The 15,011-nt window shown below is 53.1% G+C and overlaps 1 protein-coding gene across 1 annotated transcript in view; it reads left to right on the top strand.

Moving 5' to 3' along the window:
- The window catches only part of KIF6 (kinesin family member 6), a 425,073-nt gene extending 418,946 nt beyond the window's left edge, over positions 1–6,127 (top strand). The window contains exon 22 of the mRNA XM_037146181.2: positions 5,892–6,127. Within this exon, the coding sequence (XP_037002076.2) occupies positions 5,892–5,902 (11 nt within the window). The 3' untranslated portion in view covers positions 5,903–6,127. The remainder of the gene's footprint in view (positions 1–5,891) is intronic.
- The last annotated feature ends 8,884 nt before the right edge of the window (positions 6,128–15,011 follow it).

The following is a 15,011-nucleotide window of genomic DNA, read 5'->3' on the forward strand; positions in this document are numbered from 1 at the left end:
CAATGAGTTGTAGTTGTAAACACTACTAGAAGGCCCAGGCCTGAGGACACCATAACGATTACAGAAAATATACGTGTGGGGTGTCAGACAACAGGAAGGGAAGGGAAGGCCCTTCCTGGCCGCACCACTGCCCACCCCTTCTCCGGGGCAGGTTCCCGCCTGCCCAAGAGCTGGACAAGCCACCTCTTCTCCTGCCTTCCATCTTCCCAGAGACACAGGCGAGCGAGCCTCGGGGCCCTGGGCCCAGCCGGCTTCTACTCTTAGCCTCGACCCAATAATCCAAGGTCACGTTGCTTTCACATGTCAGCAGGCTCCTTGGTGGATGAAATGGCAGACCTGGATCCTACCACCGAGGCCTGCCCTGAGGGGCTTCCACTTGGCTTCATGACCAACTCTCTGCCCCTTAGACTGTAGGAGGCTTACACATGAATGGAGCACCCCCAGCAGGGGATGGCCTTGGCCGTGCTGTCCTCATCAGTGGCAGGCAAGCTTCCTCACCGGGATGCTGGCCAGTTACTGTCCTCTGCTCCCCACTGGGATCGGCACCATCAGCGCCGTCGTCAGGTCTGGTCTGAGCCCTGACACAGGCTCTTCCACCAATCTCGCCTGATGCCTCTGCACCAATCTCGTCATGTAACTTGCTTTCTCTCATCCTCAGTTTCCTTGTCTAAAAAAGAAAAAAATAAATTTTGATTCAGTGATCTCCAAGGCCCCATCTATCCCCAAAATACTCTAATGACATGTATCAGAGTGAATAGTTCTGCAGAGCCAGTCAGTGAAACAACCCTGTGTATTGGGCATCTTGTGTAGGCCAGGTGCTGTACCAGTGCAGTGAATTGCACCATAGCAGTGAACAGGACAGAGTGCCCTTGACATTCTAGGAGGAGGGGGGAGATCTGATGGACACATCAACTGATACATCAGATCATTTGAAGCACTCATGAGTGCTGTGAAATAGCTATAATAGGTAATGCACAGCACAGCAAGGAAGTCCACTTTTAGCTGGATGGGTGGGGGAGGACTCTCCGGAGAACTTTAACCCGATAGCTGAGCAGTGGGAATGAAGCAGCTGTGTGGTGTTCTGTGGGTGGGAGGTCCACGCAGAGAAATCCGAGAGTGAACAGGCCTGAAGGGAAGGAGCTCTGCTTGGTCACAGGATGGGAATGAGGCCAGAGGTGGCCGGGGGGCCGAGTGAGGCAGCAGGACCACACGAGTCTTGGGTGAGGGGTTTGGCTTCTATTCCAGGTACGGTGGGAACTCACTGAAGAATCCAAACCGTGGCAGGTTGAGCTGTGACTGCTGCTTTGGAAAGCTCGCTCTGGCTGTTGCATGCATGGCGGGCTGTAGAGGACCAGGGGGAGCACAGCAATCAGGCTCCTGGGAAGGTCCAGGCCAGGGATGGGGGCAGCTGGACCTTCCAGCCGCTTGGATATGAGACATGAAGAAGACAGGAGAGCCAGGAGGGCTTCTGGGCTTGTGATCTGAGCAGCTGATGATAGGATGGTGGCGTCATTTTCTGAAATGAGGAAAACAGGGAGGAGTGGATGGAGAGGGAAGGACCTGGAGTTTCAGATGCTGTGTGAAAGCCCAGAAGAGATGAGTAGGCAGCTGGACTTGACTCAGAAGCTCAGCGGGGAGGTCTGGGTGGCGTGGGAAGCTGTGGCACTGTGTAAAATCCCTAGCTGCTAGGCTGGAAGACGCAGCCAAAACCCTGAGAAGGTGCGGCCAGTGGATGAGTAAGTGTGAGGACCCCAGGCAAGTCAGCCAGAGAGCGTGTCGCAGGGTGGACAGGCCGGGAGAGCGCAGTGCTGCCGAGAGGTTGAGTCGGCAAGGGCAGAACATGGGTTGCTGGCCACGTGTCTGACACACGGTCCTGGACAAGTGTCCTTCCAGGCCAGGAACTGCGAGGATAAAGCCCCCGTGGCCGCAGCGGGGGAGGGAAGACGGGGAGGAGAGGAAGCAGAGACGCCTCTCTCTGAGTTTAGATGCCTCTAAACTCACAGTTTAACGAGTGGAGAGGCCTTTTCAGGGGAGTTTCCCTGTGAGGAGAGGAGGGGAGGCTGCCGCTGAAGGAAGGCCGCATAGAGCAGCAGGGAGTTTGGTTTTGTTTCAAATGGTTTTGAAGACGTTTATATACCGAAAGGAATGGTCAGTAGAACAAAGGAAATTGATGAGGTGGAAAACTGGACCAGAACTGCAGGAGAAAATCTTTTGAGAAAGTACAAGATATAATTTCCAGGCCATGTGGAAAAAGAGGTTGGCTTTGGGGGCAGGGAGGCCCTCTCCCCAGAATAATTCATAAAACTCAACTGTCGCTTCTCCCATCAGGAAGTCCACAAGCGAGCAAGATTTTTGAGTTATGTTTACTCACCTTTCTTACACATCATGGAGACTTTTTCATTCACCCCTCTCAGAAGAGAAGAAACCTGAATCCAAGGTCTGAGTCAGGATGGTGTGTTCTTGCCACACTCTTTCCCAATGGTGCGGAAAGCTGGGCTGAAGGGCAGGACTCTTATTCAAATGCGTACGGCACGTTACCAGTTACACATCTTTTATTTATATTATTCCATCTGATGCTTTCAGCACTCCTGTAAGGTGTACGGAGCCAAGAATGTGACCTCCCTTTGGACAGGTGAGGAAACAGGAGCACACAGAGGTTGAATAACTTGCCCAGCAAACAAATGTCGGAGCCAGGAGGGCCCAGGATTCCTGCACACTCTCCACCGGGCCCCGTGGTCTTCAAAGCCACTCTGCCGTCTGGGTCAGTCTCTTGGCCTCTGCCCTCCCTGCAGCTGGGAAGCTTTGTTCTCCAAACAAACAGCAGCCTGGAAGTCATTCATCAAAACAAACAAGTTCAAGGGTTCAATTTTTATTCTTAAGGGAAGAAAATTAACCTTGGGTTCTTAGTGACCATGGGGCTGCAAAGGAAGCTGAAGACAGGATGATAAAGGGTCCTCCTCCGGCCAGGTCAGGGCTGAAAGGCCAGCAGGTGCAGCCTCTCTGGACGCGTGGCAGATGGCCCCGGTCCCACTGCTCGGCACTTTCTACGCAGCCCACTTATCAAGCCTGCCTGACTGTCAGGCAGACACACAGGCTGGGGCCCAGGCACCTTCCCGGGCCAAAGCAAACACTTCCCTCCCCGCTGGGCTCCCTCCGCTCTTGATTTAGGGGCCTGTCTGTCTGGGCTTCTTCAGGGGTGCTCATTGTGGGGGATTTGTGACTCTCAGTCTGGGGACAGGAGCCCAGAGAGGGGGATTTAGCGTCAGCCTCCCACCGGCTCTTAGCCCTTGCCAAGGCCCATGTGAATCTACCTGATTTAGGGTTCAAGTTTAAATCCCTGCCAGGGGCACCTGTGGACAGGTGTATGTCTCCCATAAGAGGGGTTAGTCATCCACGGTGCCAAATCTGCTGTTTCTAACCACCAAGGGTGGCTTTAAAATCTGAGAAAATGACGTTAAATCCTTTCTAGAGTGTTGCTTTTTTAAAAAATCTTCCTTATTTCCTGAGTTTGGAAGTATTTCCACCTGGACAGGAACCTCGGCGTGACTCCCGTGACCACGGTGCCCACGTCTCCAGTTGGCGCCGGGAGGAGGCCCCGCCCAGTCGCCTCCGTGTCCCCATGCCCCGCCCATCATCTCCACCCTAGGAGCCTCCCGCTTTCTCTCTCCTTTGTTCCGGATCCTTCCCTGTATCACGGAAAGGACACAGAACTGGGAGAGAAGAGGCTTAAATGCAGGGGCTATCTCTGCCTTGTGCAGCCTTGGCACTGTCATCTGTCAAGTTCAGATTCCCCCTTTGTCCAGCAGTCCGCCTCTCCCAAATAATGACCACAAACGCCAAGCGCCAGGGCGCTATGGGTGGGGATTTGGCCTCTGTGACGAGGTCTGGCCCACGTGGTAAGGTGTGATTTTTTTTTAATGGTTTATCTGTAGCCGCAGATAAACTTCCAGTCTGGGAATCTACAGTCACAAAATCTGAATATAGACTGACTGCTCCATCACTTAACTGGGGCTCATAAAGTAAAATATGAAGTAAAAATTGGGCCTTTTTAAAAAAAGATTTTTATTTATTTACTTTTAGACAGAGGGGAAGGGAAAGAGAAAGAGAGGGGGAAAGACATCAATGTGTGATTGCCTTTCACATGCCCCCTACTGGGGACCTGGCCCACAATCCAGGTGTGTGACCCGACGGGGAATCAAACCGATCACCCTGCGGTTCACAGGCCCATGCTCAAACCACTGAGCTACACCAGCCAGGGTAAAATGGTGCCTTTTATTTGGGGTTGAGAACCATGTCTTGGAGTGCTACGCCCTCTGAGCCCAAGTCTGTGGCGTTTCTTCTCCACCCCATCGCCACCCCAGTCGCCCCTGCACGCAGGTGTCTGTGGAAGCCAGTGAGAGTCCTCCTGGGGTGGGAGCTGGCTCTGACTCCGCACTGCTGGCCCAGGCTGCTTGGTCAGTGGTGCAAAGGAAACATAAGACCAGAGACTTGGTCAGCAGCCACGTGGCTGGAGGTGCCCTGTACCTGCCCTCGCCAATCCTTGGAACAGATACAGGAAAGCAGTGAGTGGGTCTCAGCTCCAGCTGTTGATCAGAATCTACTGAGCCCACCCAGAGATTCTGATTTAATCAGCCACAGGAGTGGCCTGGGCATCAGGATTTCCACAGGCCCCGCAGGGGTTTCTAAGCAGCAGCAGGGCTGCGAACCAGAGCTGCAGAGTGGCTGGGACACAGCGCCGTCGTGTGCTCTGCTGGGCTGGCCTGTCTTCCTTCCTGTCCTAGGGTTGCTTCAGTTAGGACAGCTGGGAACGATTTAAAACGAAAGATCAGCTCTGTGAGCAGTGACGCCGGCCTGGGGGGCTGCACACAGGACTGGATCTGAAGGACCCAGGGCTCCTAGCCGTGAATGTTTTTCAACCTCATCCTCCCCACGGCCTCCCATATTCGGTGTGTCACAGAGAATCACCAATTCTTCAGCAACATCAAGCCGACCACACCCCCTCCCCACCCGCTGCCGGGTCACCCTAGCCACACTGGGTGGCTGCAACTGCCTCACCCCTCCAGCTCTCCACCTCCTGCAGGTGGTTTTAAACACTGCGTTCATTACACCACCCAAAAAGCTTCAGAAATTCCCTTTCACTCTTATTTCGAGAGCAAAACTTTAAGCAGATTAACCGCATGTCACTCATACCAGTTCTCCTCACGCCTTAAGATGTCACTGAAACTAGAAGTTTTGTTAAAAAGCAGACTCTGGTCCAGAGAGTCTGGGGAGCAGGGGGACCAAGATTCTGCATTTCTGAACAAGCTCCCCAGCGATGCCCATGCTGCCGGCCCATGGACCACGGGGAGAAGCCAGGAGCCGTGTGGCCACTTTGCTTTTTCCAGGTATTAGGAAATGAGGAGAGCAAGGCCCAGAGAACTCACACGATTGTTCCAAAGTTATGAGTGTCACAGGTGGGGGGCCGTCCTGGCTAGACCTCAGGAGCTCTGGTTCTTAATCCAGAGAACCTGTCTCTGCGCCCAGCCATGGGAGGTGACAGGCATGGAGGGGACATGATCGGGGGGAGCCAGGCTGGACTATAACAAATATCTGGAGCAAAAAGAAAGGACAGAATCTGTTGGAGAATGAAGTAGGTGTGTTTGTGAGAACCGTGGGGTGGAAAATGAGCGTGTTGGTTCTGGCTCAGAGACATGAAACTGGCAAAGGGCAAAGAAGACTTCTTCCTTCAGAGCTTGGGGGGTAAATGAAGCCCCTGGGAGTCAGGGCTCTGAGAAGCACAGAGCAGGACACCCAGGGGGTGTGGCCTGCATGGCCCGCCCCTCGCCCTTTCGTCCTGGGTGAAGTCAGAGCCTCCTTGCACAGCCTAACAAGAACATCCTGTCTCCTTCCAGGTTTCCAGTAAGTGTCCAGCAAGAACGGAGGACAGATGAAGGCACCTCTTCTCACTCACCCTGGCCCCAGAAGTGATCTGGGGGCTGCTGGGAGCAACTAGTGACTTTAATTTTAATGGAGGGAACTGTGTTTCTTTAGGGGTGGCATCCTGGAGGCTGTCCATGAGGCTGGGGCCGTCTCCCCTGTGGGTGCTGGAGCTGTAGGCCAGGTCGGGCAGTGCCGGGGTGCTGGGGTCAGGACGAGGGGTTCAGCTCACTCCTGTAGTGGCTGTCTCATAAACAATGGTGACCCTTTTAGATTATAAAGTAGTGCCGTCATAATGTAGTGCAGACACTCACGGTGGTGGGACAGGGGGGAAATAATAGTCATTTTTAGCTATTCACCAGGCCACTCCCCTGCCCCACCCCTGGTGTAGAAGCCCAGGAACAGCCAGGACAAGCCAGGTAGTGGGTCAGAGTCAACAACAGGGCAGTGGGAGGCAGGGCATCTTGGTGACCAGTTCCAATCTCTGAGACCAAACCCTGCACCGTCACTCCAATGCCCTGATGGCCCCTCGGCAGTGTCAGAGTGATCTGTGTGTCCAGGAAGCCCCCCACCCTGCAGGGTCAAAGGACACCACGGCCCCCACAGAGCAGTGGACAGCTCCCAGGAGCTCTACAGTGAGGGCACCTTGGGGAACTACAGGATTTGGGCTGAAACTCCCACTCCCACTGGAGAAACAGCCGCCGGGAGTCTTGTCTCAGGGAGTCGCCCTACACTCCAGGCCCTGGCTCCCAATGCAGATCCAGCGGAGGGCGTCCAACCCTTAGGAGGCATTGGATGGTGGCTGCAAGGGTGGGGGGAGGACTGGCACCTGGAAACGAAGCTAACAGAATAAAAGTGCTTGTCCACTGCCCCTGTTCTCCCTGTTCTATAGGCACAGGACCTCGCCACCCTGGAGAGGGAGGGCAGAGAGAGAACACACTACAACTGGCGTTTCCCCCTTCCCAGGACAGGGTGGAAGAATCACGAGGGAGAAGACAGATCCTTGCATTTGACAGCTGGACGGGCCCATAGACCTCCTCTAATCCACACTCTCATTGACATGATTAGGAAGCTGAAGCAAAGGGAGGCCCTGGCTCACAATTACATAGCCAGTTACTGGTAGAAATACCCACCTTGGGAAGCTTCCCCTGACCACCCCAACTAGAAGTACCCCCTAGTTACTCTATGACTCATGATTCTGTTTAACCTTCTTCATCACTATCTAATATATCATCTTTATTGGCTTATATTTTTATGGCCTACACCCCCCCCCAACCCCAAGACTAAAAACTCCATGACACAGGGATCTGTCTCTCTCGCTCTCACTGTGGCCCCAGCACGAGTCAGTACTCAACAAATGCTCCTCCAGGTGGTGAGTGGGAGAGTCAGAGCCCAGATCTCCTGCTGCTGAGGCTGGCTCTGTGACGCAGGCCCTGGGGCAGGGCCCAGTCCTTCTGGAGCATAATAACAACTGAAAACTACACTATATATATACACACATACCTATACACACACATACATATACATATATATAAAACAATGGTTTTCAGATATTGGATAAAAGGCAGTCGAGGACATTGATACTCAAAAGAGAAACAAATGAGGTGGCTGTATGATTGCCGCAACTTACTGCCTGCAGTGTTCAGGCTGCAGTTCAGGAAGGGAGCGCCAGGGGGCGCCCAGTGGTTTCCTTGAATTTAGGAAATGGAGGGGACAGTCCTGGGATGCCAAGGTGGCTTAAATTTGCAACACAGAGTACCAGAGGTGAGTCAGCTGCAGAGAAAAGAGAGAGATAGCTATGGAGATGGGGAGGTGGAGGTGGAGGGCTGTCTCTGGAGATCTGCAGAGGGTACTCCTGAGTCTTCAGCTAACTGCTGACCAATGAATAAATGTGAGAAAATCACCCAAGACTGGAGAAAGAACTAGCAGAAAGAAGGAGGTAGATAACAGGGCCAGGAACAGTTCATGTTTCCAACAGCCAAGCAGAGAAACCTCCTCACAAAAGGGTCGTTGAATATGAAGTTCAGAAGGTAGTGCCTCAGAAATGGGTCCAAGTGAGCCCCAGAGAAAGGCTGCTCTGGTCCTGCCTATCACAGTCTGAAGAGCAAGCCTCAGAGAGCACACTTTTCCAATAAGTTTTCAAGTAACTCCACTGAGTCTCAGAACAAAACTTAAAAATATGTTAAAAAAAATACAAAATATCCAGCACCCGGCAGTGCAGAATTCACACTATCTGACATCCAATTTAAAAATTACCAGGCATACAAAGAAGTAGGAAAGTATGGCCCATAATGAGGAGAGAAACCAAGTGATACAAATAGAAACAGACCTCTGAATGACATAGATGACAGGTGAAGTGGACAGGGACATTTTTTAAAATGCAGTGCATGTGTATTCAAAAGATAAGCAGAAAGATGTCTGTTGTAATTCCTTCATTGTCAATGTGAGTCATGGATCTAGACATTCTTTCAACAGGATACGCCTCCCACTGTCCCGAGTTCTAAGGAGTTGGAGGTAACCAAGACAGAGAAAGCACCAGCTCTCTCGGAACTTAGATTCTAATTAGGGAGATAGACAATAAACCAATAAACAGAACCTGAGCTAAGGAGTGGGGTGCGATAAGATGGGCCTAGGCTCATGACAAAGTGGACAGGGTGTGAGAGCCAGGCAGGTGTGGAGAGGAAGGCAAAAGAGAAAAAGGCTTGAGACCAGGATGGCAGGTCGGGGGGCTGTGAGAGGAGGTCAGGCTGAGCGATTTAACAGGAACGTGGAGTGTGGCAAATAGGGGATCTGCAGGGGATTTGAGTCATCTGAGAATATGGGGGAGGAAAGTCTTCCATGACATGTTTCCAGGGGCTGCCAGGGCTTTAAAGACAGAGGAGGTATAGAAAAGTCAGCTGTGAGTGTTGAAAGTTGAAAATGTCCATGTAAAACATGGAGGGAATCGTGTTTCCTTTAAAACAGGCTTTCACTCCTGTGTGAAAAGTGGCCTCTGGATATGGCCCTGGGTGCTTCTCTCACAGCAAAGGCAGCACCCTCCTGTAGGGATCTCCATGGCCACATAGCAGCCAGCAGGGCTGAGCCAATTTTGTGCACACTGAGGGGGAACTCAGAGCCAAGAGCAGGGAGAGAGCTGGTTAGGTCCACCCTCTCTATCCACCAAACTCCTTGTCTCTAATAACACAGGTCTTCCCAGACCAGCTTCATTCCCCCTCTGGTCCTAGGTGTGAAATATCGTTACCATCTTCTCTTTAAGTAAATATCTTTTGGGTTTGCTTTTTCATTAGTGTCCTTAAAGCCAGGCAAGGAGATCCCCTCAACCATGCCTCAGAGGGCCCTGAACTTTGAAGTGCCTTACTAGAAAGTTTCCAAATCTCCCGCTGATGCCATCATGGCCAGCAATGCCACCCCTGTGGGCTGCCCCCAGCCCAAACCAGGCCCCTTGTGGGCCTCAGTTTTCTTTTCTCCCTGCAGGGTGCTCTTCAGCTCCTGCAAAGGGTTGACCAGATGCTCCAAGGCACTCCAGGGTTCATGTGTATGGAGTTATCCTGGAGTTCCTTTGTCAGTCCCTGGTTCCTGGAGGACAGCCCCGTGAGCTGATCACTCCTGCTGATTGATCATTCATTTCATGGCATCGCTCAAGACTGGGCCGCCAGGATGGTGGCAATGTGCCACTCTGAGTGACCCTCACAGACACAGGACAAAGAACCTTTACATGTTTGTGATTAGACAACAAATCAACAAGTTTCGCTCTCCTACCATATATTCTGAATGTTCACCAACAAATCACTGTACCTCACATGGACTCATGAATGTGGTACATTTTTAATCAAATTACTTATATAGACAAAAAAAATATGTGCCAGGGCCCCACACACCCAGGAGCGGCCATGGCCGTTTCTGCCCTCAAGTCCCCCAGGTCATTCTCTGTCTCAGGCCCTGGGGAAGCTCTGCTCTTCCCTGAGGCTGAGACAAAGTCTGTCTTGGTCAACACCCTCATCCACATCCTGGTTCACGTCTTCTTGGGCTTAGTGCTGTTTTAGCTCCAAACTCTCTTGCTTCTGGGTTTTTCCCATAGTTTGTAGAGGTAAGGAGACTTCAGGGGCTGCTTTAATGTGGGGTGTCCAATGAATTCCTGAACAATCCCTTTGCCTTCCTCAAATGTAGTGGCCACCAAAGGGAAGAGGCATGGTCCCCTCACTCTCGTTGTGCTCCCAAGCTGGTCAACTCCTTCACTAGGTTGACAGTGGACCTATTTCCCTGTAGGGGTTACAAACCACAATGACTCAGAAAAAGAGGTAGCAAACTAAGACCGTATGACACACATTGGCAGTGCCCTGCGCATGTGTCCCAGCCCCCCCGGAGTTCATGTGCAGCTTTCGTGGATAGTCCCATCCATACCAATGGCTTCCTGTCCCAAGCACGTGAGTCTCTTCCCGAAGATTCTCTTTGGCCACAGGAGCAGCCTCAACCCATGTGCAAGGAGGCTGGTGGTGCAGCAGGGAACCTCCCCTGGAGCAGTCCTCACCTAATGGAGGACAGTTAAGCAGCCGGCTCCTTGCTGCCCTGCAGGACAGCCTCACACAGTCCCCCAGAGGTCCTCAGTGGGAGCCGAGCCCCAGGTGCCCACAGCAGTCACCTGCTCCATCACACGCCATGCACGGGCCCCTGTCTCTCTTCCCCACTCTCTTGGCATCTTTTCCTGGGATCTCTTCCCAGATGAACTACTCCCATCTGAACTTTGCCTCGGGGTCTGCTCTGAGGCAAGTTGAGATCTATTTCAGAATCATGCAGGGCTCTTGTAATCCAGCTCTCTGGGCTGGTGAAAACAAGAGCCCTCCCACCTTCAACCAGGGCCCTGCCCCCGTGCTACACACTGGGGCTCCGGGAAAGGTCTCATGTGAGAGGAGAGTCTTGCTGCTCAAAAAAAAAAAAGGAAATTTCTGAGCAAGATCAATAAAGGTTTGTCTGTTTGTTGGTCTCTCTGCCTATTTGTCTTGAGCCTTTCCCTCCGATCACCCCTCAACTTTCCCCATCCTCTCTGCTGGTCGCACAGTTGGGCTAGACGTCCCCTGACATCACTCTCTCTGGCCATGAGGACAGACAAAGGCCCGCAGGAGCCTGCACCTGCACGGCTGCCGCCACATGAGACGCCCTCCACACCTGGTGCTGTGGGGAGACCTCGGAGCCCAGACAACCACACCTGTGTCGCTGTGGCCCGTGGCACCGTCTGTTAGCTTGGCTCAGCCGGGGCGGCAGGATCTTAAACCAGGGCTCCTTCTCTGCCCTCGGGCTTTCCCTGCAGCAGACGCCCTGGGGCAGGTCTGCCTTATCTTCTCCCCTTGGTTCCGGTTTGGAACCAGCCCCTTTTCGTCTGTGCGGATACGTGCACACTGAGTGCCTCCAGGAGTGAATGCCGATGTTGGACGGTGGGGAAGCAGCCTGTCCTTTCCTTATCTCAGGACTCACCCAGATGGAAAGAGCTGTGCCCCGCTGCTCTGTTTACTCTGCATTCTCTGCCCATTGTACATAAAATTGATCTGGGGGGTTTGTTTTTCTCCTTTTTCCTCCAATCTCCTTATTAGTTCAGCCTCAGAACACTCCTTATCGCTGCCGGATGTCAGGCCGCACTCTGCCATCAGGCCTGGCCGTGGTGCTGTCCATTAATTGATTTTGCCCTCCCCTCCTTGGGAAGCACAAATTGGCTTGGCCCATTAGCCACAATAATTCCCCGAAAGGGATTATAAATCATGACTTATGTCCATCGTCTGCTCACAGTGCCCCTGCGGGGAGGTGTCGGGCAGGAGCTGGAACGTTTGCAGGGTAGAGGAGGCCCCAGCAGTCCTGCAGCCCTGCTCCCAAACCTGAACACGTGAGGCCACAGCCAGCCAGAAGCTGAGGCACGTCCCAGCATACACAGGGCCTCGATCAGCGTGCACTGAATGAGTAAAGGGAGGGAGGCGGGGAAAGGGGGCTCCCCATATGCCAGCAGAGTGCTCCGAGAACCTCTCACGTGGAACCCCACCTGCCAAACCCACCAGGGTGTCGCCATCCTTTGGCTCTGCAGCCTTGGGTTTTCCGAAGTCCCCCACTGAGCAGGAGGTGCTCCCGGGGAAGACTCTGTCCTTAACTCCAGCCTTGCTGGTCTGTGGGTGTCTGCAAGAGCCTGAGTGTGAGAGGAGGAGGGGAGGGGCGCACCCAGCGAGAGCAGAGAGATGAAGAGCAGCTGCGAAAGGTGGGAGGGGGCCGCTGTCTGGCCGATTTTGCCAGCACATAGTAGGTTCTCAGCAGGGATTGTAGTTCCCCCTTATCTGACAGGGATATGTTCTAAGACCCCAGTGGATGCCTGAAACCACAATAGTACTGGTGTGTGTGTGTGTGTGTGTGTGTGTGTGTGTATGTGTGTGTATTTTCCTCTACATATATACCTTTTCACTCAAAGGAAGCACTTTATGGCTTCTCTTTGGCACATCCAAATTGCCAGCATCACTACTCTCGTGCTTTGGAGCCATTAGAAGTGAAATAAGGGTGACTTGCACTGCAACACTGTGACAGCCAATCCAGTAACGGACAGGCTACTCAATGACGAATGGGCGGGAGCATGGGCAGCGTGGAGCCGCTGGACAAAGGGATGGCTCACGTCCTGGACGGGACGGAACAGGAGGCATAAGATTTCATCTCACTACTCAGAATGGCATGCAATTTAAAAGTTATGATTGGTTTGTTTCTGGAATTTTCCATGTACTATATTCAGACCACAGCTGACCATGGATAACTAAAACCATGGAAAGTGAAACTGCAGCTGAGGGGCACTACTGCCGTCCACAAAGGAACGGAGTGCTGTGCCGCACCCACAGTGAGCCTGGAGCCGCTCCCTGCCCAGGACCTGAGTGGGGGTGGGCTTCGGTGATGGCTGGTCCAGCCCTCCCGGCACCCCAGCGCCCCACAGACGTCCCTCTGGCCCACCACGTTCTCCCACGCAGAGAGCGCATTCTCTCCCCCTCCATTTCCTTCCATCTGAGAACAACCACCATGACCTGTGAACAGTGTCCAGACCTGTTCAGGATACTCAGGCGACAGAGGTTGCTAAGACCTTCCTGAGATCCCCAGACGTCAACAGATAAGCTTCCTTAAATGGCACACAAGAGAACTCTTCACGTACTAAATTTCTACAGGGCAATAAAATAGGATTTGATTATCACACAGCCTTGCAATTCTAACTACACCACCAGAAATTTAATGAGTGACAAGATGACAGCCAGCACTCTGTGGTCCCACTTCCCCAAAACACGAGGAAACACTACTCCAGGGTGAGGCTTACGGCTCCATACCTTTCATCTGCCTCCCAGAACAGGCCACATCCCAGCGCAGTGCTGTCTGGGAGAGCTCTTGGCGTGAGGAGGGCTTTGTACAGGGCGGCCGCAGATCCCAGGTGACCTCACAGAGCCCAGAATCGGCAGGATTGCGGAGAAGGCAGCTGCCACCCCAGACAGGACCCCACCTGAACCACAAAATGGGTGAGGTGTTGCAAAGGACCCCACTAGTCACTGCCTCGGGATATTCCTTACATGCAGCCTCCACGGCCAGCCAGCATTTGTGGTCATTCTGGTTTCAGCCTTGGAGCAGCTGAAGGGCCCTAGGTCACTATCATTCTCTTGATCATTCCTGTACCTGAAAAGAGCAAAAATCCCCCCTTGTTTTTATTTTCTGCAAGGCACACCTGCCTCCCTCTCCCTCTCTTTCCCTCCCGATCCCCTTCCTTCTTCCCCCTCCCATCCCAGAACCATAGTTACTTGTCCTGGACGTGCTTGCCACAGTGCATGACTCCCCATCGTCCCTTCCAAGTGACGCCTGTACGTGGGGTGTCAGCTGGCTGGGGCCAGTTGGCTGAGGGTGGGGATTGACTCATGGCCAGCCCATCCTCAGCTCGATATGGCCCCTATGAAAGGGTGACTTCAGACACACTGCCTCCTAGAGCATTTGAGCCGAGAAATGCTGGGAGAAGAAGCCCCCGGGAGCTGGCGCCGACCAGAAACTCACCCTCTGGGATAAGGGGAAGGGGCTCCCTGAGGAGAGGCGGCAGGCACATTACCAGCGGGGAGTGGGGAGTGGGGAGTGGGGAGGCGGACCTGGTTCCTCCAGAACCCCAGCTGCTCCTGGCTTCCCACCACAAATTGTTTCAATTACCAGAGATATCTCAAGGGGGGGGGGTCCTATTCCTTCCAACTCAAATAAGCCTTGAACACTTAAAAAAAAAAATGAAACCTCGTGTAACCATTGGGAAGTAATGGAATACCTAACAGTGGCAAACAAGTGGGCCTTATGTTTCTAACATGAATAGAGAGCTAGAGACAGGTGTGTGCATGAATCAGATGAGCACCTTTGCATCGTTCTTGACCTTTTTCTTGAGGACACAAGTTCGCTCAGCGGTGCAGTCATCCGTGCCTTCAGAAAAGACAGGAAGAGGGCCGGCTGGGGCTGAACCCTTTGTCAGAGAGCACCTCCTCCACCTACTCTGCCCAGATCTCATTGGTCAGAATTGGGTCACATGGCCACCCCAGCAGCAAGGGAACTTGGAAAGTAGGTGTCAATCCTTTAATACCCTCCCCATTTCTGAGCTCCTCTCTCCCACTTGAATGTTTTTGCTTCCAGTTGCCTCACCTGCACCTGGGACTCTTCAGCGGAGTGTCCACAAGCTACTGGGGCCATATTGCCTGCAAATACACAGAGCCAGAGAAGCCCAGATGGCCAGTGTGGGAATAGGAGAGCTCAGCTCCCTGCCTCCACGTGGGTCTAACTGGGTGTGCTTGACCCACCTGGGCTCCCCAGGAACCAGGTGGAGGTGGGACAGGATGACGGTGCCTTCTTGGCCCCACTTGCCCCAATCCCTTGTTGGTCTTGACTTACTGCACTGCTCACACACAAACCCCCTCTCAGGGCTGCTCCTGGGGACAGCAGGGGGCAGGATTATTGTGACGGGTGAGACCAGTCGTGTTCCATTGCCTGACATGTACCAAGCGGGGTTCAGTTTGCCAGGAAGAGAAGAAAGGATATTGGGCGGGCCACTTCGTGTCTTCTGCCAGAGCTCATTACAC

The sequence above is a fragment of the Artibeus jamaicensis genome, unplaced genomic scaffold, assembly GCF_021234435.1.
Source record: "Artibeus jamaicensis isolate MK-2021 breed Jamaican fruit bat unplaced genomic scaffold, CSHL_Jam_final contig_1803, whole genome shotgun sequence".
Taxonomy (NCBI): Eukaryota; Metazoa; Chordata; class Mammalia; order Chiroptera; family Phyllostomidae; genus Artibeus; species Artibeus jamaicensis.